This window comes from Pelobates fuscus, chromosome 3, assembly GCF_036172605.1.
Source record: "Pelobates fuscus isolate aPelFus1 chromosome 3, aPelFus1.pri, whole genome shotgun sequence".
Classification (NCBI taxonomy): domain Eukaryota; kingdom Metazoa; phylum Chordata; class Amphibia; order Anura; family Pelobatidae; genus Pelobates; species Pelobates fuscus.
This window is the reverse complement of record NC_086319.1, coordinates 156,130,403-156,154,348: the sequence shown is the minus strand read 5'-3', so window position 1 is coordinate 156,154,348 and position 23,946 is coordinate 156,130,403. Positions and strand designations below refer to the sequence as shown.

Sequence of the window (23,946 nt, the reverse complement as noted above, 5' to 3'; positions counted from 1 at the left end):
GAGGAGGAAGAGGTCGCCAACACAGCTGGGGGCACCGCCAGCACCTCACAATGCAGGGTTAGCATGGCCAAAATGTGGAAAAGCTTTGTCAGCACGCCACAACAACCAGCACCACCAGCTGATATGGAACGTCTTAGCAGAAGGCAGCATTTCAGCAACATAGTGGAACAGTATGTGTGCACACACCTCCACGTACTGACTGATGGGTCTGCCCCATTACACTTCTGGGTCTCCAAATTGGGCACATGGCCTGAGCTTGCCCTTAATGCCTTGGAGGTGCTGGCCTGCCCTGCAGCCAGTGTATTGTCTGAACGTGCGTTTAGCACACGATCACAGACAATCGCAGCCGCCTGTCCACAGCCAACGTGGACAAGCTCACGTTTATTAAAATGAACCAGGCATGGATCCCATCAGACTTGTCTGTACCTTGTGCAGAATAGACATTTATACCGGCCTCACCGAGCCATTGTTATACTCAAGTGCACTTATTCTTTGTTTTCTTTTTTTATATGTCCCAATATTTTGGGGGCTACCCCAATTTAAAAAACAAAACAAAACAAAAAACAGTGTTGACACAAGGGACACAGATACACACACACACACACACACACACACACACACACACACACACACACTGATACACAGAGACACACGCACACTGACACACACATACTGACACACACACACACATACTGAAACATACAGACATACATACTGACACACAAGCACACATACATACTGACATACATACAGACACACACACATACTGATATACATACAGACACACACATACATACTAACAGATATACATACAGACATACATACAGACACACACACATACATATTGACAAACAAATACACACACACATGCAGCTCATTTTTAAGCCACCCTTCTGTTTATTACCTTTCGGGGCAGGTGGCCATGGCTGATGGGAGTCGGATTGTTCTTTCCTCCTTCCTCCTGCATGGAGTAATCTGGGAAGAAGTGACCGGCCTTAATTTCCTCTCAGCACTAGTTGCGACTGCCATTTTTAAAGGGGCCCAGTCATGCTTTTAAAGGGCCCAGCGCAGACCAGGCCCCTCAAGACAAATGCCTATCGAGTGGCCCTAAGTGCATGGGCCACCCAATGGGCCCCATCAGCATGCGTGCCCAAGTGCAACGGCACCAGGGGCAGTTCTGCCGCTACAGATGGGGAACGTGGGGGCCGGGCACATGGCAACCGTCATGGTTGTCACCCCCTGATGGTGGCACTGATGTCAGGTCCCCAGGTATTCCAGAAGAACACCGCTCAGAGAATAACAATGTCTCCGCCAGCCTGCCTTATTCCCATAGTACATCTTATTGTCAATTCTTCCTCAAGTACAATGCACATGCACCTGGCCATCTGCCTGATCTAAAAGGAAACGTGATTCATCAGACCAAGCAACCTGTTTACATTGCTCTATGGTCCAGTTCTAACGGTCATATCCCCATTGAAAGCACTTTTGGCAGTGGACAGGGATTCGCATGGGTACTCTGACCATTTTGCGACTACAAACTGCAATGCACTTTGTGTTGCGACACGTTTCTATCAACATTAAGTTTTTCAGCAATATGAGCTCTTCTGTTGTAACAGGTCACTTACCTGCCCCAGGGAGAGCTTGGATGCCTGCTCTTTACCTCTCTCCCTCCTCACTCCGATGTCTGCCATCGGCCTCAGTTGCAAGATGGCAGCCGCCATGTGGACGCCCATGCGGCATTCGGATAGAATCGGGAAGCCCGGAGGGAGCTGGGACTAAAGAGACAGAGGGGAGGGACTCTGGAATAGCCAAGATGGTGCCCAGTTCCATACCCTTCTTTATAGTCACCGGGGGACTCAACAAGCAGGGGGTGGCGGCTGGTCACATGACTTGCTCTGCCTAAAAATCAGTGGCTAGTTATTCTGGTGCCTATCCCAGTCACCTAGCATCTGATTCCTGATTCTTGTCCCTGATTCCTGATCCTGGTTCTTGTTTCTGGTTCCTGATCCTGGTTCCTGGTGCCTGATTTCTGGTTTCAGATTCCCAGAAAACCTTCTCAGCTTCAGACCTTTGGTTCTGACCTTTGGTTTTTACTTGGAACTGACTCTGAACAGCATGCATCATTGGTGTTATTACATGATTTCCTTTTTTTATTTTCTGGGCCCTGTGAATCCCTTTCTGTTTATCTGTTTCTCCTTGAAAAAAGTGTATTTACAAAACAAAATAAACAAAAAACATGGGTATCACAAAATCCTCTGGATCACTTCCTACAAATGTTGGATTCTAAAAGCCAATCCTTCTCTTATATACATTTATACAAGTCAAACTTGCTTTTTAGTTTGTGCAACCCATATAAATAGATGTTTTGCTGACTTCTGCTTAATATGACGCATAGTACAGTAATGTTTATAATAAAAATAATTAATTATAAATGTTGTTTGTTTGTTGTTTCTTTCTAGAGCTACCGCAAAGGATCTGAGCAAATTAATCCAAAGCAAGGTAAACAAACTAAAACCTAATGCCCAAGAGCCGGACTAGAATAGGTTTATGACCGTTATGGCATATCCAAGTCCTGAGTGTTTCTATACAGTGTGTGTAAATCTGTGTATATGTAGACTATATGGACAAAAGTGTTGGGACACCTGACCGTTACAGCAAAATAGACTATTATGACATCACATTCTAAATACATAGACATATGTAGTTGGTCTGCCCTTTGCTGCTATAAGTGATTCCACTCTTCTATGAAGGCTTTCCACAAGATTTTGGAGTGTTTTGTGAGATCAGGCACTGATGTTAAGCAAGAAGGCCTCGCTCGCAATCTCTGTTCCAATTCATCCCAAAGGTGTTTGATTGGGTTAAGGTTGGGCTCTGTGCAGTCCAGTCAATTTCTATCACAATAAACTCATCCAACCCTGTCTTTATGCACCCTGATTTGGCACACTCATGCTGGAATAGAAAAGGATTTTTTTATTCAGGGGGCGTTTGCTCTCCTTAGTCTCAGACACTTTCCCTCCAAAAAGTGCTCTCCTAGCATGTCGCAAAGTGTTTCAAAACCCCGAACCAAGTTGTCAGAGAACCGCAAGGTCACCTCATGCGCGAAAACAGTTCCATAACATTCGCGGCTAAGTACCGCTGAGGTGACTGGGAACCACAAAGTCCTCATGCTGAAATTAGTTCCATATTGGTCGCGGCTAAGTACCGCTGTGGAACATTCGTAGGTTTGGTTCATGCGAACGGCCGCCAGGTAGCTAGCGTTTGCTTCCATTTGAATGAAGAGAAAGTGCCGAACCAGGGGCACCTGCTAATGGAAGCTGGGAAGGGTAACTCACGAACGGGTTCTCTGACGTGGGCTATAGTTGGTGGGCAGGAGGCCAGCTTCCACACTCCTCCAGGAGTTTGTGGCAAACGTTTGTGGGAAGGAGCGTTTGTCACAGCCTTCCCCAAACTGTTCCCAAAAAGTTGGAAGCATTGCATTCTTCAAATTCTCTCGATTTGCTGAAGCATTAAGATTTCTCTTCACTGGATGTAGGGTGCCATCAAATGCTTCAAGTGTTTTCTCCAAATACAACTGAAAATGCAACTTATAATGATTTTTCCAGTCTCAAAATTATTAAACCCCCTGAGCAGAACCCCTCACAACAGCACAAATATGCAAAACAGTTGTTGTCTCAAGCATACCTGATGTAACTTATCAAAGACTTCATTAGTTGCACCAGGTGTGCTTAAGCTGGAACACTTTAAATACCTGAACTGGTCTGGGCTTTGTTTAGTGTCATATTTGACTTCTCATTAGAAATATAGTCAAAAGAATGGTTCACAAAGTTAAGAGAAGAGATCATTGCCCTTAACAAAAAAGAACAGGATACAAAAAGATAGCAAAGGCACTGAATGTTCCTAGAGACCCCATTGGAACCAAAGTTTGCAATTTCAAAGTTGAAGAAACCGTGGTTACACTACCTGGATGGGAAAGAAAAGATTTCTGAGAAGGCAGGTTGTGAAAAACCCTCAAGTGACTACAAAAGACCTGCAGCAAAATTTGGTGGCAACAGGCAGTGAGCACAGTAAGGCTTCCATGCCAGAACTCCAAGATGTACACGACTACTGACCTAAACGTGTTGCATCCTCTGGCACTGGAAACCTGCAGCATGTGGAAGGCAAGATGGATTCACTGAATATACTATTGTACGTGTTTTTTAGTATACGTGATGCCTGGATTATGTCATTTACATGGGACATTTTGCTAAGGAAAGTTTGTAGAAAAATGTCTAGGGCAAAATAATCTAGAGTACCACTTTGCCAACCAAACATAACTTAGGGAAACTGCCCGCCCCCCCCTTTCCAACCAGTACAAGGCCCTTTCTTGGGCAATCCTTGACGTAATGCTAACCACTAGCCATTTATTGGCTCAGTGGTCATGTCTGTTATCCATAACTGTACCTGAGGTTAGGGGAGGGACAGCCCTACCCATCCACTTTCCACGGACCGTTGGTCCAACCCACAGTTGACAAGGGCCATATACCGCCACAAGACCTGCTGGTTTCCCCCCTAAATCAGCGGGGCCGCCCCAACACCAAAGCTATGGCATCCTCCAATGCATCCTGCAACGCTAGGTTAAACAGATCCAGTCTTACCTCCGTCAGGTGGACCCCATCACTCCTAAAATAAATAGCTGCGTTACACTCAAAGAGGCCCCACAGGTCCGCTGGGCACGGGAAGCCCACTTTGTCCACCCCGGGTGCTGCCACCTGGAATTACTGCCACTGAAAACGAGAGAGCATCCACTGTAATGTTGGCAACCCCGGGCACATGTACAGCCCTACAATACACATTCAGAAGCAAACAGCGCCGCAGAATCCGAACCACCAGAGGAGAGGAAGCAGACAAATTGTTGATGGCCCTTACAACCCCCATATTGTGACAGTGGAAGACCTGCGATCGTTGAAGAGAACTCCAAATCTCCACCACCACCATGATAGGAAAAAGCTCCAGGAAAGCCAGGTTTCTGGTCAACCCTGCTGAATGCCAAGCTTCCGGCCAAGCTTTAGCACACCAGTGGGCCCCCGAAGATGGCTCCAAAACCAAAAAAAGGCACCTGCGGCATCGGTGAACAGATGGAGCTCAGCATTGGACACCTCAGATGCCTGCCTACACGACCGACCATTAAACCCATCCAAGAAGGCGGACCAAACCACCAGATCATCGCACAATGGGCGAGTGATATGCACGTAATGATGAGGGCATTCCACCCTGTGATTAAACACCCTTCCCGTAGGAATAATCCAGCATGCAAATTGCAGTTTACCCAAGAGCGACTACAGGTGTCGCAACTGAATCTTCCTGAGGGACATGGCGGCTGAGACCAAGCCGCGCAGTTCCAAAACCTTAACCGAGTTAATCTCAATCCCCAAGAAGCTAAGACAGGTGGGAGGACCCACTGTTTTATCAGGTGCAAACGGGACCCCGAAGAACCCAGAGACTGTTTCCAGGGTTCAGAGAAGGTGTGTGCACACATTCGAACTGGCTGGACCAACACACAAGAAGTCGTCCAAATAATGCAACAGCGAGTTAAACGCTGCCTCTTCCCGCACCACCCATTCCAGAAATGTACTAAAACATTCAAAATAGAAGCAGGAAATAGAACAACCAATGAGGAAACACAGGTCCATGTAATAACTGCCCTGGAAGAAACAATCCAAAAGATGATGGCAGTCGGGTGGACTGGAAGCAACCGAAAAGCAGCCTCTATATGCACTTTTGCGATCAGAGTCCCTGGGCCTGCCACCCAAACCATCCGAACCGCCGCATCAAATGACGCATACGACACTCTACACAGCTCCTCATCGATATCACTATTTACTGAACCCCCTAATGGGTAGGACAAATGGTGAATCAGACTAAACTTACCCAGCTCCTTCTTAGTGATATACACGTAATGATGAGGGCATTCTACCCTGCGATTAAACACCCTTCCCATAGGAATAATCCAGCATGCAAATTGCAGCTTACCCAAGAGCGACTACAGGTGTCGCAACTGAATCTTCCTGAGGGACATGGCGGCTGAGACCAAGCCGCGCAGTTCCAAAACCTTAACCTCTTAACCCCAGAAACCGAGTTAATCTCAATCCCCAAGAAGCTAAGACAGGTGGGAGGACCCACTGTTTTATCAGGTGCAAACGGGACCCCGAAGAACCCAGAGACTGTTTCCAGGGTTCAGAGAAGGTGTGTGCACACATTCGAACCGGCTGGACCAACACACAAGAAGTCGTCCAAATAATGCAACAGCGAGTTAAACGCTGCCTCTTCCCGCACCACCCATTCCAGAAATTTACTAAGACATTCAAAATAGAAGCAGGAAATAGAACAACCCATGGGCAAACGCAGGTCCATGTAATAACTGCCCTGGAAGAAACAACCCAAAAGATGATGGCAGTCGGGTGGACTGGAAGCAACCGAAAAGCAGCCTCTATATGCACTTTTGCCATCAGAGTCCCTGGGCCTGCCACCCAAACCATTCTGGGACCACTGGGGAAGAGGCTAACAGCATCCCACCTGGGACGGGCACCCCCAGCACTCCGGATGAAGTAACCGAAGTAACTGTGCGTCCAAGGACGGGGGCGTGTAACTATGCTACCAGTTATTTTAAAGTATAACTCAGGCACCCATCAATGAAACCCAGAACCCCCACCCGCCACCCGACCATCTACCAATGCAGAACCGGTCTCACCAGAGGGCGCAGGAGTGGATTGGAGTAGCGGAGCCATAACCACTGGAGGCTGCCACCTCCGTAGGGAGCGAAACCGGCGTCGAATTCTATAAGGCCTGAAACATGGAGCCACCCCCCTGGGCCGCAGGACTCACGTGGCAGGTCCGCCGATGAAGACAAGGTAGCCGGAAAGCCTTCGGCAACCATGGAAGGAGAATCAGCCTGTGCAGGAACACCATCCGTCTGTGAAGCCACAGGCCAACTGGCCCGGGAAGAAGGACTGCGGCTCCTGCTGCGTGGGGCTGGAGATGGGGAAGATAAGGGCGTGGACCACCGCAGACTGATCCGCTGCCCGGATAGAGACAGATGCCCGAAAGGGAGGTGAAGCAGACCAGCAGACCTGGAAGGGCAGGCCTGTAGCTTTCCCTTGTGGGGCAAAACGTTCCGGTGGCCGAGCCCGCCTCTTGTAACCTCCGCTACCGCCGGGAGGGGAGGTGGCAACAGCTGCGGAGGCCTGAAAACAAGCCAGCTGGGCCTACAGGTATAGACCCCCATCTTGTAAGGCTTCAGCCCTGAGGGCTGAGAGGACAGCTTTGATATCCATACCCTGGCTGCAAACAGCACTTGGAAATCAGGTATACCGAGCACAACAACCAGCAATTACCAAGCTGTTACCAACTGATAATTAAGATAGCTGCTATCCTGTAAGATGGCAACCTATTTATACTACACCACCCATCTACTCCTTACTATTCCACCCACTGTCCCAAGACCACTTTACCAGGGCCGGACTGGGGATACAAAGCAGCCCTGAAAAAAAAAATCTATGCCAGTCCCATAAGTCATTGCCCCATATATTGTCGAATGGAATATGTAAGGCTATGTCTTGCCACCCCAGATGATTGAGTTATATATATATATATATATCAAATATACATTGTTTTTTCTAATATAAAATATTGGTCCTTTCAGAGTAAAACGTTTAATTATGCAGTAAGCATGCTCACATGCAGACACAGAAAAATCTCACTGACACACACAAGCTCATTGATACACAGCCTCATAGACAAACAGTCTCAGTGATACACATAAACTCATTGACATTTAAACACAAGCTCACTCACTAGCAGGCACACACACACACATGCAAGCAAGCTCACTCACTAGCAGGCACACACACACACGCTCAGCTTAATGTAGTGGTTCTGGTGTATATAGCCTGTCCCTGCACTGACACAGGAAGCACCTCTAGTGACCGTCTGAGTGACTGGCACTAGAGGTGTCACTAGGAAGCATTGTAAAACACTGCCTTTTCTATGACAGCACAGCTACTCCTGCGGCCCCCATTAGAGCTCCCCCTGCGGCCGCCAGCACAGACAGCTGTCTGCCCGGCCTCAGGTTGGCCAGTCCTCTGTGTACACTACACTCCCGGTGGGCCAGTCCTTTGTATACACTACGCTCACACTCACATGTCCCTGTTCTGCCTAGTCCTTGCCTGGCTCCTAATGGTCTCGGATGGATCAAGACCCGGATATTACGTGACGGCACTGTACATGGAAGTAACTGTTTGGAATGCATTGCGCTCCGAGCTAGGAGGGATTTTAAGCACAAAGTTCTCAACCTGCAGAGAATCATTTCCTTGACACAATATTAAATGTAAATTTGTTTTGTGAGGTATTGCACTATTGTGTATATAATTTTTCTTAAAGGTATATGATCTTGAGACAAATAACACTTGTCGTTACTCTTTAAGGTATATTAGACACCTTTGGATTAGGACATTCTTTCAGTTTGTACTATTTTATTAGCACTACACCGTTTACTACACATTGCCTACCTGCTTCTGTTACCTCTGGCTATGTCATCTACTCAAGCATAACTGAGCTAGCCTGATCACCTTGATCTTGTTTATACACATGCTAAGCCTGTTTACGCTTGTTTACTCGTGCATATCTAGCCTCTCTATCGTAACATAACATTTATTTTTAAATTGTGCTGTTTTCTAACATGCCATGTCACTTGTTGTTCTAACATGGTTGCTACTGCTGTCGTGGCACCGCAAGTTTTTATGTTCCATGTAATATCATACACATACCTGTTTTTTTTCTTTAAACAGGGTGCAACCCTCATTAATCATGACATGAAGCTTTTAGCTAACATACAGGCCGACCGACTATCACCACACTTGACTTCTTTAATAGTCGGCTTCATCCCAGGGAGACAATTGTTCGAAAATACTCGTAGAAACATTGACCTCATATGGAAACAAACAATCACGAACACACCTACCATGGCCATCTCCATAGACGCAGAAAAGGACTTTGATAGGGTGAAATGGCATTATATGTTCAACATATGGGATTTCCTGCAGAATACCTCACAGTAGTATGTACAGTAACCTCAGGGCACAGGTTCAGATATCAGGAGCACTGATAGCCTTTCCCGCTTTTTAACGGCACTAGACAGGGTTGCCCGCTCTCCATTACTGTTCGTCATCTCCCTGGAACCATTCCTACAGGCACTCACGTGGGGTGAGGGTCGGAGGTAGAGAGTTTAAGGTGGCAGCGTACGCCGATGATGTCTTACTGACGCTTACGAGACCAGAGATTTCTATGAGGGCACTGGGTGAGGTCATATCAGTGTACGGGGACATATCAGGCTTTCAGGCGAACATGACAAAATCTAGCACACTCCCCATAAAAATGTGAGAAATTATTATTAGGGTTAAGGTTTTAAGGATTAGGATACAGTCAGTTTAGAGTTATTGTTTATTTAGGGTTGCATGAGCTTAGAATTATAGTGTAGTGTTTTAGGGTTAGGATTGGAAGGACTATGTGGCTGATGGTTTACCTAGGGAACAAGAGGATTTTTAGGTTAGCGGGAATTAATGGAGCACTCCAGGCATCAGATCTCTACAGCACACTTTGGTGGTTATGGTGCCAGGAGTGCCCCGATGCACGCTCAATGTAAGTAGACAAACTGTTTGCTAATGGTTTGACTTTTAACCTGGAGTCTGCTTCTGCCACTGGTGAAAACGATCTTTGCTGAGCTTAGACCTGCACTGCCTGTGTTGCAGGTCCAAGCTCTTTGGCTAAAAATATTCATCTGAATCTCTCAGCATGGCAGGGATTAGCTCAGGAGAGCTAACAGAAGCTCCTCGCAGGAGTTTTCAGCTCTCAATAAAGGAAGTGACCCAGGTAAGAAGTGAAACTGTTTGAATGCTAGATTACAGCAAACTAGAGCACTCCTAGCATAATACACAAATGTTTTTAAATGTGGGACATTACTATCCATATATGCTGTAAATATTGAGAAGGAGTTATTTTACAGATATTTCCCTTTCACCAGCAGAATCTTAATGGTGTACATATGATTGCAAATCCCATGAGGGTTGTGAAGCCTTTAGCCAATGGACAATCTGTTCCCCAGGTAAGAATGTATTTTTATGAACCTCCATGAGGTTGTCCTGTAAAAAATTGTGAGAGTAGAAAATATTTTGATTCTCTATTGTGCATTTATTCCCATCAGCAGACTCAGATTCTGGTTCTCCCAACTAGTGATCCTCAAGACCTGCAGCACCAGGGAAAATACAGATCCAGACATGACCACATGATCTGCAAATGTCTGTCACTTAGTGTTTCATATGCAGCCACCATTGGTGGTCTTACCACCATTATTGGAACCTCCACCAGCCTCATCTTTCTGGAGCATTTTAAGAAGTAAGAAGTGGGTGAAATGTCCATCCTGTCCATCAGTATTTGATTGTAACCTGGATTACTGTTCCAGATCTTTTTTTAATGACAGATCAAGAGAATTGACTATGCCTGAAGATGTATGCAGTAGGGCTAGAGATGAAGCTATTCCAACAGTGCTGGATAATCTGTGTTAATAAAATATCATAGAGAATAAACAAAAAAAGAAAAAAGTGCCATTCTACCTGTGTATGATTTTACTGAGAAGATTATAGGCTTAAAAAGTAACTTTTAATAAATAAATCTAAAATAAAAATATGTTAAAGAAAAATCATATGAACAACAGGAGTGGGTGGAGACTATACAGTGAGTAAAACTCTGACTACTTATACAAGCTGTAAAAGTGTATACATAACACTAATGCTGAAGCAATACTGTTTTGCTATAATATTTAAATCAGTGGATTCCCAAGTAATAGAAGTGATACTATATTATATATCACTAATAGCTGTAACAAGAGGGGGGAGATAAGACGACTGCTAAACCAGTGCTGTCAATAGTTAAAAGATTTATGGATAAGTAAATCCCTACATGATAGTACAACTAACGACATGGGTAAGCTCAACATACAATAATTGATAATGTTCTATGGTGCTTAACCTCTGAAAGATCCAAGATAATGGTTGACAGCACTGGTTTAGCAGTCGTCTTATCTCCCCCTTCTTGTTACAGCTATTAGTGATATATAATATAGTATCACTTCTATTACTTGGGAATACACTGATGTTATATTATAGCAAAACAGTATTGCTTCAGCATTAGTGTTATGTATACACTTTTACAGCTTGTATAAGTAGTCAGAGTTTTACTCACTGTATAGTCTCCACCCACTCCTGTTGTTCATATGATTTTTCTTTAACATATTTTTATTTTAGATTTATTTATTAAAAGTTACTTTTTAAGCCTATAATCTTCTCAGTAAATCATACACAGGTAGAATGGCACTTTTTTCTTTTTTTGTTTATTCTCTATGATATTCACTATTTAGGGGTTACCCCCCCTTTTTGTGCCCTCTACCTTGTGATATCTAAAGTTTGGCCCTAGGTTATTTCTTTTCATTTTCTTCGTGTTAATAAAATAGTTAAGTGAAAAGTCTTAAAATACTACTTATTTAATTATGTATTTTCTCTTTTCTAGCCGTTATCCTGAGGCTGAGGTTTTGAATTTTGGTACTTGGTTTGTGTTCAGTTTTCCTATTACCGTTATTACACTGCTGTTTACCTGGGTCTGGATGCACTGGCTGTTCCTGGGATGCAAGTGAGTAAATAAAAACGATGGAATAAAGAATAGGTGGATTAGTGAAGTTATGATAGGTATTTTAGAGTCCAAAATGGAGCTGTGCACTCTCTATATCCCATCATTTGTGGATCTAGTGAAAGAACCAGGTTGGTAAGTGCCTTTTCTGGGCACAGATCATGATCTGCACTTCTTTCATGCTTGATGATGTTATTGCTAAGAGTGGTAAAGAATGACATAAAAGTGCTGCATTCTCTGTTGTTGTGTATAGTTGCAAGAATGGTTCTAGCTTTAAATACATTTCACTGATCTCTAATTCTAAGAGAGAAGTTGAGATGCCAGTGGAGTACACGATGAGCTAAGGGATTCCTAAATGTTTGGCGAACCAATGTTTTTGACTCTGCAACTGATTTGCTCCACCCACTATAGTAGTTACATAGTTACATAGCTGAAAAGAGACTTGCGTCCATCAAGTTCAGCCTTCCTCACATTTGTTTTTTGCTGTTGATCCAAAAGAAGGCAAAAAAAACCAGTTTGAAGCACAATTTTGCAACAAGCTAGGAAAAAAATTCATTCTTTACCCCAGAATGGCAGTCAGATTTATCCTTGGATCAAGCAGTTATTACCCGACATTGAAAGATTATATCCTTGAATATTCTGTTTTTGCAAGTATGCATCTAGTAGCTGTTTGAACATCTGTATGGACTCTGATAAAACCAATTCTTCAGGCAGAGAATTCCACATCCTGATTGTTCTTACAGTAAAAAAAACCTTTCCTTTGCCTTAGACGAAATCTTCTTTCTTCCAGTCTAAACGCAAGGCCTCGTGTCCTATGTAAAGTCCGGTTTGTGAATAGATTTCCACACAATGGTTTGTATTGGCCCCAAATATATTTGTATAATGTTATCATATCCCCTCTCAGGCGACGTTTTTCTAAACTAAATAGGTTTAACCCCTTAAGGACACAAGACATGTGTGACATGTCATGATTCCCTTTTATTCCAGAAGTTTGGACCTTAAGGGGTTAAATTTGTTAACCTTTCTTCATAGCTGATATGTTCCATTCCTTTTATTAATTTTGTAGCCCGCCTCTGCACTTTTTCTAGTGCCATAATATCCTTCTTTAGAACAGGTGCCCAAAATTGCACAGCATATTCAATGTGTGGTCTTACCAGTGATTTATAAAGAGGCAAAATGATATTCTCGTCCCGAGAATGAATGCCCTTTTTCATGCATGACAATACCCTACTGGCCTTGGCCACTGCTGATTGACATTGAACATTGTTGCATAGTTTGTTGTCTATAATAATTCCCAAGTCCTTTTCGTGTGTTGTTATCCCTAATTTGCTTCCATTAAGGGTATACGTTGCTTGTGTATTCTTTACGCCAAAGTGCATAACTTTGCATTTTTCAACATTAAATTTCATCTGCCATTTGAGTGCCCAGTCCTCCAGTCTATCTAAATCCCTCTGCAGCAAAGTAATATCTTGGTCACATTGTATTATTTTACAAAGTTTTGTGTCATCTGCAAACACTGAAACATGACTTGCAATGCTGTCTTTAAGATCATTTATGTACATGTTAAATAGAAAGGGTCCCAGAACAGACCCCTGAGAGACACCACTTGCCACCTCTGTCCAGCTTGAAAATTTACCATTAACGACAACTCTTTGTACTCTGTTTTTAAGCCAATGTTCTACCCAAGAACAAGCATTTTCATCTAGACTGATTTCCTTGAGTTTGAACACTAATCTTCTGCGTGGAACTGTATGAAATGCCTTGGCAAAATCCAAATAGATCACATCCACTGCAACACCCTGATCTATACTTCTACTTGCAATCAAGTTAGTTTGACACGACCTTGTGTGTTTCATAAAACCGTGCTGATTTTTGCTGATAACCATGTTCTTCTCAAGGAATTCTTGAATATTATCCCTTAATAACCTTTCAAATATTTTACCAGCCACAGAAGTTAAGCCCACAGGTCTATAATTTCCAGGCAAGGATTTTGAACCCTTTTTGAATATAGAAACCACATCTGCCTTTCTCAAATCCTCCGGAACACTTCCTGAAAGAAAAGAATCTTGAAAGATTAAAAACAGAGATTCAATAGGGGTAGGAGGAAAAATATCAAGATCAGGGGGTCCCAGAATCAATACCATTGGACGAACTACCCCATTTTGTAAGACGCTTGGTGGCCTCGCTCATCCCTAACAAGCAGGCGAAGCACTTTACATTTGACGGAGTATACCGTATTGCTAAACCCCAAAAGGCACCCAAGTCGGCCTCACGTGACATAATCCTACGCTGTCAAACCGTCACAGATAAAATAGCCCTAATAACGGCCATAAAAGGGAAAACGCCATATGACTTTGAAACTCACCAAATCACGTTCTTTCAGGACTTATGCAGAGACACACTAGCATGGCGCAATAGTTTGCAGAACGTAACCACCACCCTGCGCACAGCGGGTTTGATATATAGATGGGCAACCCCCAGAACGCTATGGGTGACAAAAGGAGAGCAGCACTACAGAATCGCCAACGAGGACGAAGGGCGGGCATTGCTGCACACACTGGGACTCTCCAACAACGCTGCCGGGGAAGACATCTCGCACCCAGAACCAGTCCCCTGAAACCTGGACTGTTCACACGCCAGACCTCCAGTTCTTGTTATTGTTAAAAGTTTTATTATGCTTTAATCTCCTGTCTCACGTACTATACCAAGTTATGTATAACATGTTTACAGTCAGATCCATTTCTCTAACGAAGTTAGGTCATAATTGACCCTGTGCCTTAAGGCGACACGGCAGCAGAATGCCGTATACCCCCCCCCCCAATGTCTCAGGGTTAAGAGGCATAGCAACCGTTGGAACACATTACGCCCTGAATGGTCCAATCTTTCACTCACACAGACCTCCACCACCATCTTCGAGAACCCCATCTCCACACAGCTCAGACACAAATATCTTGGGTTATAGACCACCCACACATAGACGACACTCGAACCCCTAGTCCCTACCCTAGTACACTCACCTAAGCCTTCCCGCGACTAAAGGGGACAGGTGGATTCATAGCGCAACCCCCATACCAGAACCATTTCGTCTTAGGTGCAACACCCTACTTTCACACTAGACATGTCACACATAGTCCATACTGGTATCGGCGACCATGTCGTTATAACTATTTAGCCTTATATGAAAAAATGTGTATGACTACTCCTAGCCCCAATGGCAGAATATATTGATTGTTGAAACGCTTTGTACGTTTGCTGTTGTGGCATGTTTCAAACTTGTAAAATTGAATCTACACTGAAAAATAAAGATTTACAAAAAAAAAAAACAGAGATTCACTTTTCTACACTTAGTTCCTTAAGTACACGTGGATGGATACCGTCAGGCCCTGGAGCTTTGTTTATATTTAGAGATGTCGCGAACATAACATTTTTCGTTCGCGAATGGCGAACGCGAATATCCGCAAATGTTCGCAAACGGGCGAACCGCCATAGACTTCAATAGGCAGGCGAATTTTAAAACCCACAGGGACTCTTTCTGGCCACAATAGTGATGGAAAAGTTGTTTCAAGGGGACTAACACCTGGAATGTGGCATGCCAGAGAGGGATCCATGGCAAAACTCCCATGGAAAATTACATAGCTGATGCAGAGTCTGGTTTTAATCCATAAAGGGCATAAATCACCTAACATTCCTAAATTGTTTGGAATAACGTGCTTTAAAACATCAGGTATGATGTTGTATCGATCAGGTAGTGTAAGGGTTACGCCCGCTTCACAGTGACAGACCAAACTCCCCGTTTAACGCACCGCAAACAACTGCAAACAGTCCATTTGCACAACCACAAACTCCCCATTTGCACAAGGTTGGATACCAACCTAGCCATGTCCCGTTCCTTGTCCTCACTGATGTCATTGAAGGTCTCTTCCTCCACCCAGCCACGTACAACACCAAGGGTCCCCGAAAGGTGACAACAAGCCCCCTGGGACCAATGCTGTGTTTGGTCTTCCACCTCCTCAAAGCCACCTTCCTCCTCTGACTCCTCTTCTTCAGACTCCTCTCTCTGCGTTGCCTCTCTCTGCGTTATTATAAGGTGTGTTAAGTAGTACTATTCCTATCAGTTTAATCCCTGTTACGTCCCCTATTAGGGGACGTGTATATGGCATCGATTTTAGGAACAGGGAGATGGAAAAAGATGCTTGGTCGGTCCTCCTACTTCAAATTTGGGGCACTGCACGTGCAATCTACTGTGCCACCAGATAGGAGTGGTGTGTTAAGTAGTACTATTCTTATCAGTTTAATCCCTGTTACGTCCCCCTCATCAGGCCTTTTTTAGTCTAATGTATTGCCCACTGTCAGTCCCTTCGGGATCCATCCTTCATTCATCTTAATAAAGGTGAGGTAATCTAGACTTTTTTGACCTAGGCGACTTCTCTTCTCAGTGACAATACCTCCTGCTGCACTGAAGGTCCTTTCTGACAGGACACTTGAAGCGGGGCAGGCCAGAAGTTCTATCGCAAATTGGGATAGCTCAGGCCACAGGTCAAGCCTGCACACCCAGTAGTCAAGGGGTTCATCGCTCCTCAGAGTGTCGATATCTGCAGTTAAGGCGAGGTAGTCTGCTACCTGTCGGTCGAGTCGTTCTTTGAGGGTGGACCCCGAAGGGCTGTGGCGATGCGTAGGACTTAAAAAGCTCCGCATGTCCTCCATCAACAACACGTCTGTAAAGCGTCCTGTCCTTGCCGGCGTGGTCGTGGGAGGAGGAGGATTACTTTCACCTCTTCCCCTGTTAGATTCCCGTTGTGCTGTGACATCACCCTTATACGCTGTGTAAAGCATACTTTTTAATTTATTTTGGAACTGCTGCATCCTTTCCGACTTGCGGTAATTCGGTAACATTTCAGGCACTTTCTGCTTATACCGGGGGTCTAGTAGAGTGGACACCCAGTACAGGTCGTTCTCCTTCAGCCTTTTTATACGAGGGTCCCTCAACAGGCACGACAGCATGAAAGACCCCATTTGCACAAGGTTGGATGCCGAGCTACTCATGTCCCGTTCCTCGTCCTCAGTGATCTCACTGAAGGTATGTTCTTCCCTCCAGCCACGTACAACACCACGGGTACCAGATAGGTGACAACGAGCACCCTGGGATGCCTGTTGTGGTTGGTCTTCCTAGTCCTCCTCAAAGCCACATTCTTCCTCTGACTCCTCTTCCTCATAATCCTCTTCCAGCGTTGCCGCAGGTCCAGCAAGCGATGCTGATAAGGCTGTTTCTAGTGGTGATGGTGACCACAACTCTTCCTCTTCCTCTTCACGCTCATCTATGGCCTGATCCAGCACTCTTCGCAGGGCACACTCCAGGAAGAAAACAAATGGTATGATGTTGCTGATGGTGCCTTCGGTGCGACTGACTAGGTTTGTCACCTCCTCAAAAGGACGCATGAGCCTACAGGCATTGCGCATGAGCGTCCAGTAACGTGGCAAAAAAAATCCCAGCTCTGCAGAGGCTGTCCTAGCACCCCGGTCATACAAATAGTCGTTAACGGCATTTTCTTGTTGGAGCAGGCGGTCGAACATTAGGAGTGTTGAATTCCAACGTGTCGGGCTATCGCAAATCAAGCGCCTCACTGGCATGTTGTTTCGCCGCTGGATATCTGAAAAGTGCGCCATGGCCGTGTAGGAACGCCTGAAATGGCCACACACCTTCCTGACCTGGGGAGCTGGGGGGGTGCCGTTGATGTGGAGCAAGACACAGCAGCGCAAGAGGACTCAGCCGAGGAGGTTATGGAAGAGGATGGAGTAGGAAGAGTAGAGGAGGTGGCAGCAGGCCTGCCTGCAAGTCGTGGCGGTGTCACCAACTCCTCTGCAGAGCCACACATTCCATGCTTGGCAGCCGTCAGCAGGTTTACCCAATGCGCAGTGTAGGTGATATACCTGCCCTGACCATGCTTTGCAGACCAGGTATCAGTGGTCAGATGGACCCTTGCCCCAACACCGTGTGCCAGACATGCCATTACTTCCTTTTGCACAATCGAGTACAGGTTGGGGATTGCCTTTTGTGCAAAGAAATTTCGTCCGGGTACCTTCCATGCGGTGTCCCAATAGCTACAAGTTTTTGTAACGCCTCAGACTCCACCAGCTTGTATTGTAAAAGCTGGTGGGCTAAGAGTTCAGACAAGCCAGCTGTCAGATGCCGGGCAAGGGGGTGACTTTGTGACATTGCCTTCTTACGCTCAAACATGTCCTTGACAGACACCTGACTGTGGGCAGAGACGGAGTGGCGGATGGTTGAGAGGGGGCAAGGAGGACAGCAGTGGTTGACGTGGCTGAAGATGCTGGACCAGGAGGAGGATGGCGGCTTTGAGTTTGTGTGCTGCTTGTACTCATGTGTTGATCCCATAGGCGTTTGTGATGTGCGATCATGTGCCTTCGCAAAGCAGTTGTACCTAGGTGGGTGTTGGACTTCCCACGACTCAGTTTCCTTTGGCACAGGTTGCAAATGGCATCGCTATTGTCGGAGGCAGACACACAAAAAATATGCCACACTGCTGAGCTCTGCAATGACGGCATTCTGGTGGTAGCAACAGCATGCTTTGATTGGCGTGCTGTCTGGCTGTCTGGCTGACCCCGGGTGCCGATGCATGCTGTCTGACTGTGCCACTAGCTCCTTGCGACGACCTCCCCCTGCTTCCAACTCGTCTCCTCCTCCTCTCTGTCTCCCCATCTGAACTTTCCCCCTGTTCTTCTTCTCTTCTAGCGGGCACCCACGTGACATCCACGGACGCATCGTCATCATCAACCGCTTCACTTGTATCTGACAACTCAGCAAAGGAAGCAGCAGCGGGTACAACATCATCATCATCACACCGTACGTCCATGTGTGTAATGCTGCCTGACTGAGACATATCGCTGTTATCTACATCCTCTGGCAATAATGCTTGTGCATCATTCATTTCTTCCAACTGATGTGTAAATAACTCCTCTGACAGATCAAGTGAAGCGGCTGTAGTGCTAGTGTTGGTAGTGGCGTCAGGCGGGCGAGTGGTAACTTAAGAGGTGCCCGAAGCTAAACTGGAGGAGGATGGTGCGTCAAGGTTCCGAGCGGAAGCTGTAGAAGATTGGGTGTCCTGTGTTAGCCAGTCAACTATGTCCTCAGAACTTTCAGAGTTCAGGGTACGTGGCCTCTGAACACTAAGCATTTTTCTAGGGCCTTGCGGGGTGGCCTGCCTCTGTCTGTCATTTTTTTTTTTCGATTAGTGGTACTATGCGTGCAAGCTACTGTGCCAACAGATATGAGTGGCACTGTGCACTGGCAGAAGTTGGCAGAGTAGACGCTGTAGGCCTGACACACACGCTTGCAGACAACTAACTGCTATTCAATCTGTTACAGTCAAAATTCTTTTTTTTTTTTTTTAAATGTACACTACTGTTACACCAGATATGAGTTGCACTGGTGTGACACTGTGCCCTGGCAGGCCCTGAAACGCACATGTGTGAAGGAAACTGACTGCTATTATTTCACAGTCAAAAATGTTTTTTTTTTTTTTTAAATGCAAGCTATTGTGACACCAGATATGAGTGAGGGCACTGGGCAAGTGGGCACAGTATACGCTGTGAGCCTGACACACACGCTGGCAGGCAGGCAACTGCAATTAGAGTACACAGGAAAAAAAAAGACTGATGTTCTAAAACTGGCTTTTTGGGGTGCTGTCCTTACAGCAGAGATCATATGAGTCCTTCAGGACTGTAGTGGACACTGAATACACTAGCCTAGCTATCGATTTCCCTATTAAATCAGCAGCAGCTACACTGTCCCTCCTCTCACTAAGAATGCAGCTTCCGAATGAATCTAAAATGGATGCTGTCCAGGAGGTGGGAGGGTCTGGGAGGGAGGGTCTGCTGCTGATTGGCTGGAATGTGTCTGCTGACTGTGAGGTACAGGGTCAAAGTTTACTCAATGATGACGTATAGGAAGCGGACCGAACATCGCATATGTTCGCCCGCCGTGGCGAACGTGAACAAGCTATGTTCGCCAGGAACTATTCACCAGCGAACTATTCAGGACATCTCTATTTATATTAACTTTCTTTAGTTGCTGCAGCACCTTGTCTTCAGTTAACCAATGACAATTATTCTGCAAGTTTTTAGTAGCATTTGCACATCTATTGCCATGGGTTATTTCTTAATATATACAGAGGAGAAATAGTTATTTAAAATTCCTGCCTTTTCCTGGTCTTCATTGGCTAACACCCCCGTTTCAGTTTTTAGTGTACCTACACTTACATTTTTTTTTTTTTTTTTTTTTATTTATGTACTTGAAAAATGCTTTGGGGTTGGTTTTGCTCTCTTTAGCCATCATTTTTTCATTTTGAAGTTTAACAAGTCTAATTGCCCTTTTGCACGCATTATTTGCTTCCTTATATCTTTTATAAGATGCATCTGATTTGTCCGATTTAACCCCTTAAGGAACAAAGTTCTGGAATAAAAGGGAATCATGACATGTCACACATGTCATGTGTCCTTAAGGGGTTAAATGCTTTAAATGCTCTTTTCTTAATTTGAATCTCTTGTTTTACTTTTCTACTAAGCCACATTGGTTTTAATTTGTTTCTTTTATATTTATTTCCCAATGGTACATACTGAGAAATGTACCTTTCTAATATTTGTTGGAAGATGATCCCTTTATCCTCAGTGTTCTTTTCACTAAAGAGTTTATGCCAGTGAATATATTGTAAAGCTTCCCTTAACTTATTGAAATTGGCCTTTTTAAAATTATATGTTTTAGTATACCCCATGTGCTTTTGTTTTTTGAGTTTATTTCAAAGGACACTATATTGTGATAACTATTTCCCAAGTGCTCACCTACTTGAATGTTGGTCAAAAGATCAACGTTGTTTGTTAAAACCAGGTCCAGACAAGCGTCCATTCTAGTTGGTGCTTGTACTAGTTGTGACATGAAGGTGTCATTTAACAAGTTTAAAAACCTTTGCTGAGCTACTAGTCCCTCTGTCCCAATTTATGTCCGGGTAATTAAAATCTCCAATAATTAAAGTGTTACCCAAATTTGCAGCTTTCTGAATTTGCTCAAACAGCTGTTGTTCCTCGTCAATATTAACATTAGGTGGTTTATAACATATCCCAACCAATAGTTGGTTTCCCTTCTTTTCCCCCAAGCAGATATTTACCCATAAAGCTTCCACATTTTCCTCATCGCATTCCATTTGCTTAAGATTTGGCTTTAAATCATGGTTGACATACAAACAACCTTCTTGTTTTTCCTATCCTTCCTAAATAACATGTACCCATTTAAGTTAACTGCCCAGTCATGTGTCTCATCCCACCATGTTTCAGTTATGCCTATTATATCATATTGTTTAGTGTATGCTAATGCCTCTAGTCCCCCCATTTTGTTATTTAGGCTCCTTGCATTAGTAAGCATACATTTAATACCATGCGTCACTTGTATATTTTGTGAATTATCTACATTACACAGCTTCTCTGTTCTGAGCTTGCCCCTCCCCCCGTCTCCGCCCTCCTTATACTGTGCTAAAGCCCATCTCCTTTCTGTCCTATCTCCATTTTGTAAATTGCTATGACCCTCCCCCCCTACTACTAGTTTAAAATCTCTTCCAACCTTCTAGCCATCCTATCCCCCAGCACTGCAGACCCTCTCCCGTTTAGGTGCAATCCATCACTACTATAAAGGTTGTACCCAATCGCAAAGTCGGCCCAGTGCTCTAAAAACCCAAAACCCTCCTTCCTGCACCAAGACTTCAGCCACGCATTAACCTCTCTAATCTCCCGCTGCCTTTCCACTGTAGCGCGTGGCACAGGTAATATCTCAGAGAATACCACCTTGGAGGTCCTTTTCTTAAGTTTGCTACCTAATTCCCTGAAATCATTCTTTAGGACCTTCCATCTTCCTCTTACTTTGTCATTGGTACCAACATGGACCATGACCACTGGGTCATCCCCAGCCCCTCCCAATAATCCATCCACTCTGTCAGCAACATGCCGGACCCGAGCACCCGGGAGACAGCAAACTGTCTGGTTGAGCCGATCAGAGCAGCAGATTGCCCTATCTGCTCTCCTAATGATAGAGTCCCCTACCACCACAACCTGTCTTGCCTTCCTTACATTTTGATTCCCGCCCGTATTAGGGGGGCTGTTAGCTCGGCTGTTAGAAGTAACAGCTTCCTCTAATACAGCTACTCCTGAGCTGATGCTCCCAACATCTTCCCTCAAACAGGCATATCTGCTAGGTTGCACCAAAACAGGACTAGCTAGCCCTTTCCTCTTCCCTCCCTCCTGCTTCCTCACCCCACTGTCACCCAGCTACATGCCTGTTCCCCATCTGTCTTATCTTCTCCCTCTCCACTACCTGTCCCCACTAAACTCTGCTCAGTCAGCAGCAGAGTCCTCTCAAGATTGTCGATCTCCCTCAAAGTTGCGATTTGCTTCTCGAGATCTCCAATCTGAGCTTCCAGAGAAGCCACTCGCACACAACCATCACAGAGGTATGGACCCTGGACGGGTACATCCAGGCATCCATACATGCAACAAGATGTGCATTGAGTTAAACCAGCAATCTTGCTAACACTCATTTCCCCAGATACAGAACAATAAAAATAAAAAATTACCTTGATAGTTTAAACTCCTGGTTTTCTAACTCCTACTTGAAAGAGTCTACATAATAGAGTCTGCTTCCAAGTAATGTGAGCAAGCTCAGTGAGTTAGGGGTGTGCCTTTATGGGGATACAAATCCCACACAGGTGCAATTAATGAACAATCCCCCCAATCAATCAAGCAGCAGCACAAAAGAGGGGGAAAAACCAGAACACAGAAAAAAATAAAATAAAAAATGTAAAAAAAACAAAACCTTTTTTTTTTTTTTTTTTTTAAACTTTACCAACTGATACAAACCACTCTCCACAGTATACAAACCACTCCAAGCAACTCCTGGTTTTCTAACTCCTACTTGAAAGTAATAATTAGTAGTAATTATCAATCTTACAACCTAAATACTAAAAGAGGTTTTGAGTGTAAAGGCACTTAAAAATCGTTTAACAACTGTGCTCCTATGTTGTGAAAAACTTAATTATCAAGTGTTCCCTTTAACCCCTTAAGGACCAAACATCTGGAATAAAAGGGAATAATGACATGTCACACATGTCATGTGTCCTTAAGGGGTTAATACCCCTAATAGAAAATCTATTGTATAACAAGACTAGTGGGGCGTGTAAAACAATTACTGCACTATAAAATAATTTTTTATCTGCTTTAAGAGAAAAATAAATGTAATAACAATAAATAAATAAAAATGAAATGACAAAAGTTAATAGATGCAATATGCACTGTGTGAAAAATAAATTGTTGCCATGCTTTGCCAATCAATGATGTGTAATATAATACCAAGAAATATGTGAATGTGCAGGAAAAAAATATTGCCTTATAATCGCAATGTACAGAGTGCAATCCAATAAAGTGCATATAAAAACTAAACAAAGTATTGCTTTGTTGTCACAATCTATAAAGAGCAATTCAATAGAGTGTTATAAGATCTGTTGTGCAGATATGCAATTTTTCTCAAGTGATCTTGTGATACACACGGTAATACATTTATCTTCACGGTTTACATAGATCTTCTGAAAAAAAAACACACAATAGTGCAGACAATCTAATAAAATTGTACACATTCTATATGGTGCCCCTAGATGGCCTACTCACATAGGCTAGAGCCAAAAGGCTGACTCTCTTTTTTTAGCTTTGGAGTCTTGTGTAAGGGACTCCATCCCTCCCACGGTATTCTTCTCCCTGAAAGTTAAATAAGGCAGAAGAATCCCGAAGGAGGGGAAAGATTAATTTGAGCTAAATTGACTGAAAAGCACATTCACATAATTCTTGGTATTTTACTAATTACACACCATTGATTGTCTAAGCACAGCAACAATTTATATTTGTTTATTTTATTAACTTTTTGTAATTTATTATTTATTAGTTTATTTGGTAAAGTACATTAATTATTTAACAGTACAATAATTGTTTTAAGCGCTACACTAGTCTTGTTATACCTTAGAACCAAAATGTTTGAGGTTTGTGTTTCCTATGAACCTTTGTAATACTGTAAGCAACATCATACTTCATAAACATCCGGGTTGTTTATGTCAGACAACACTGCTCCTAGTACACCTAGTACTGTGGTGGAATCTCGGTGAAAATAAATTTAGTAGGCTGAGATTA

General features: G+C 44.2%; 1 protein-coding gene across 3 annotated transcripts in view; it reads left to right on the top strand.

Moving 5' to 3' along the window:
- The window catches only part of SLC13A4 (solute carrier family 13 member 4), a 155,315-nt gene that overhangs the window by 61,578 nt on the left and 69,791 nt on the right, over positions 1-23,946 (top strand). Inside the window, exons 6-9 of one of the 3 annotated variants that reach the window (XM_063447568.1) lie at positions 2,460-2,499; positions 10,058-10,135; positions 10,235-10,425; positions 11,596-11,715. In XM_063447568.1, coding sequence (XP_063303638.1) covers positions 2,460-2,499; positions 10,058-10,135; positions 10,235-10,425; positions 11,596-11,715 — 429 coding nt within the window. Of the gene's footprint in view, positions 1-2,459; positions 2,500-10,054; positions 10,136-10,234; positions 10,426-11,595; positions 11,716-23,946 lie in introns of all 3 variants that reach the window. The other 2 variants (XM_063447569.1, XM_063447567.1) reach the window with 2 other exon arrangements.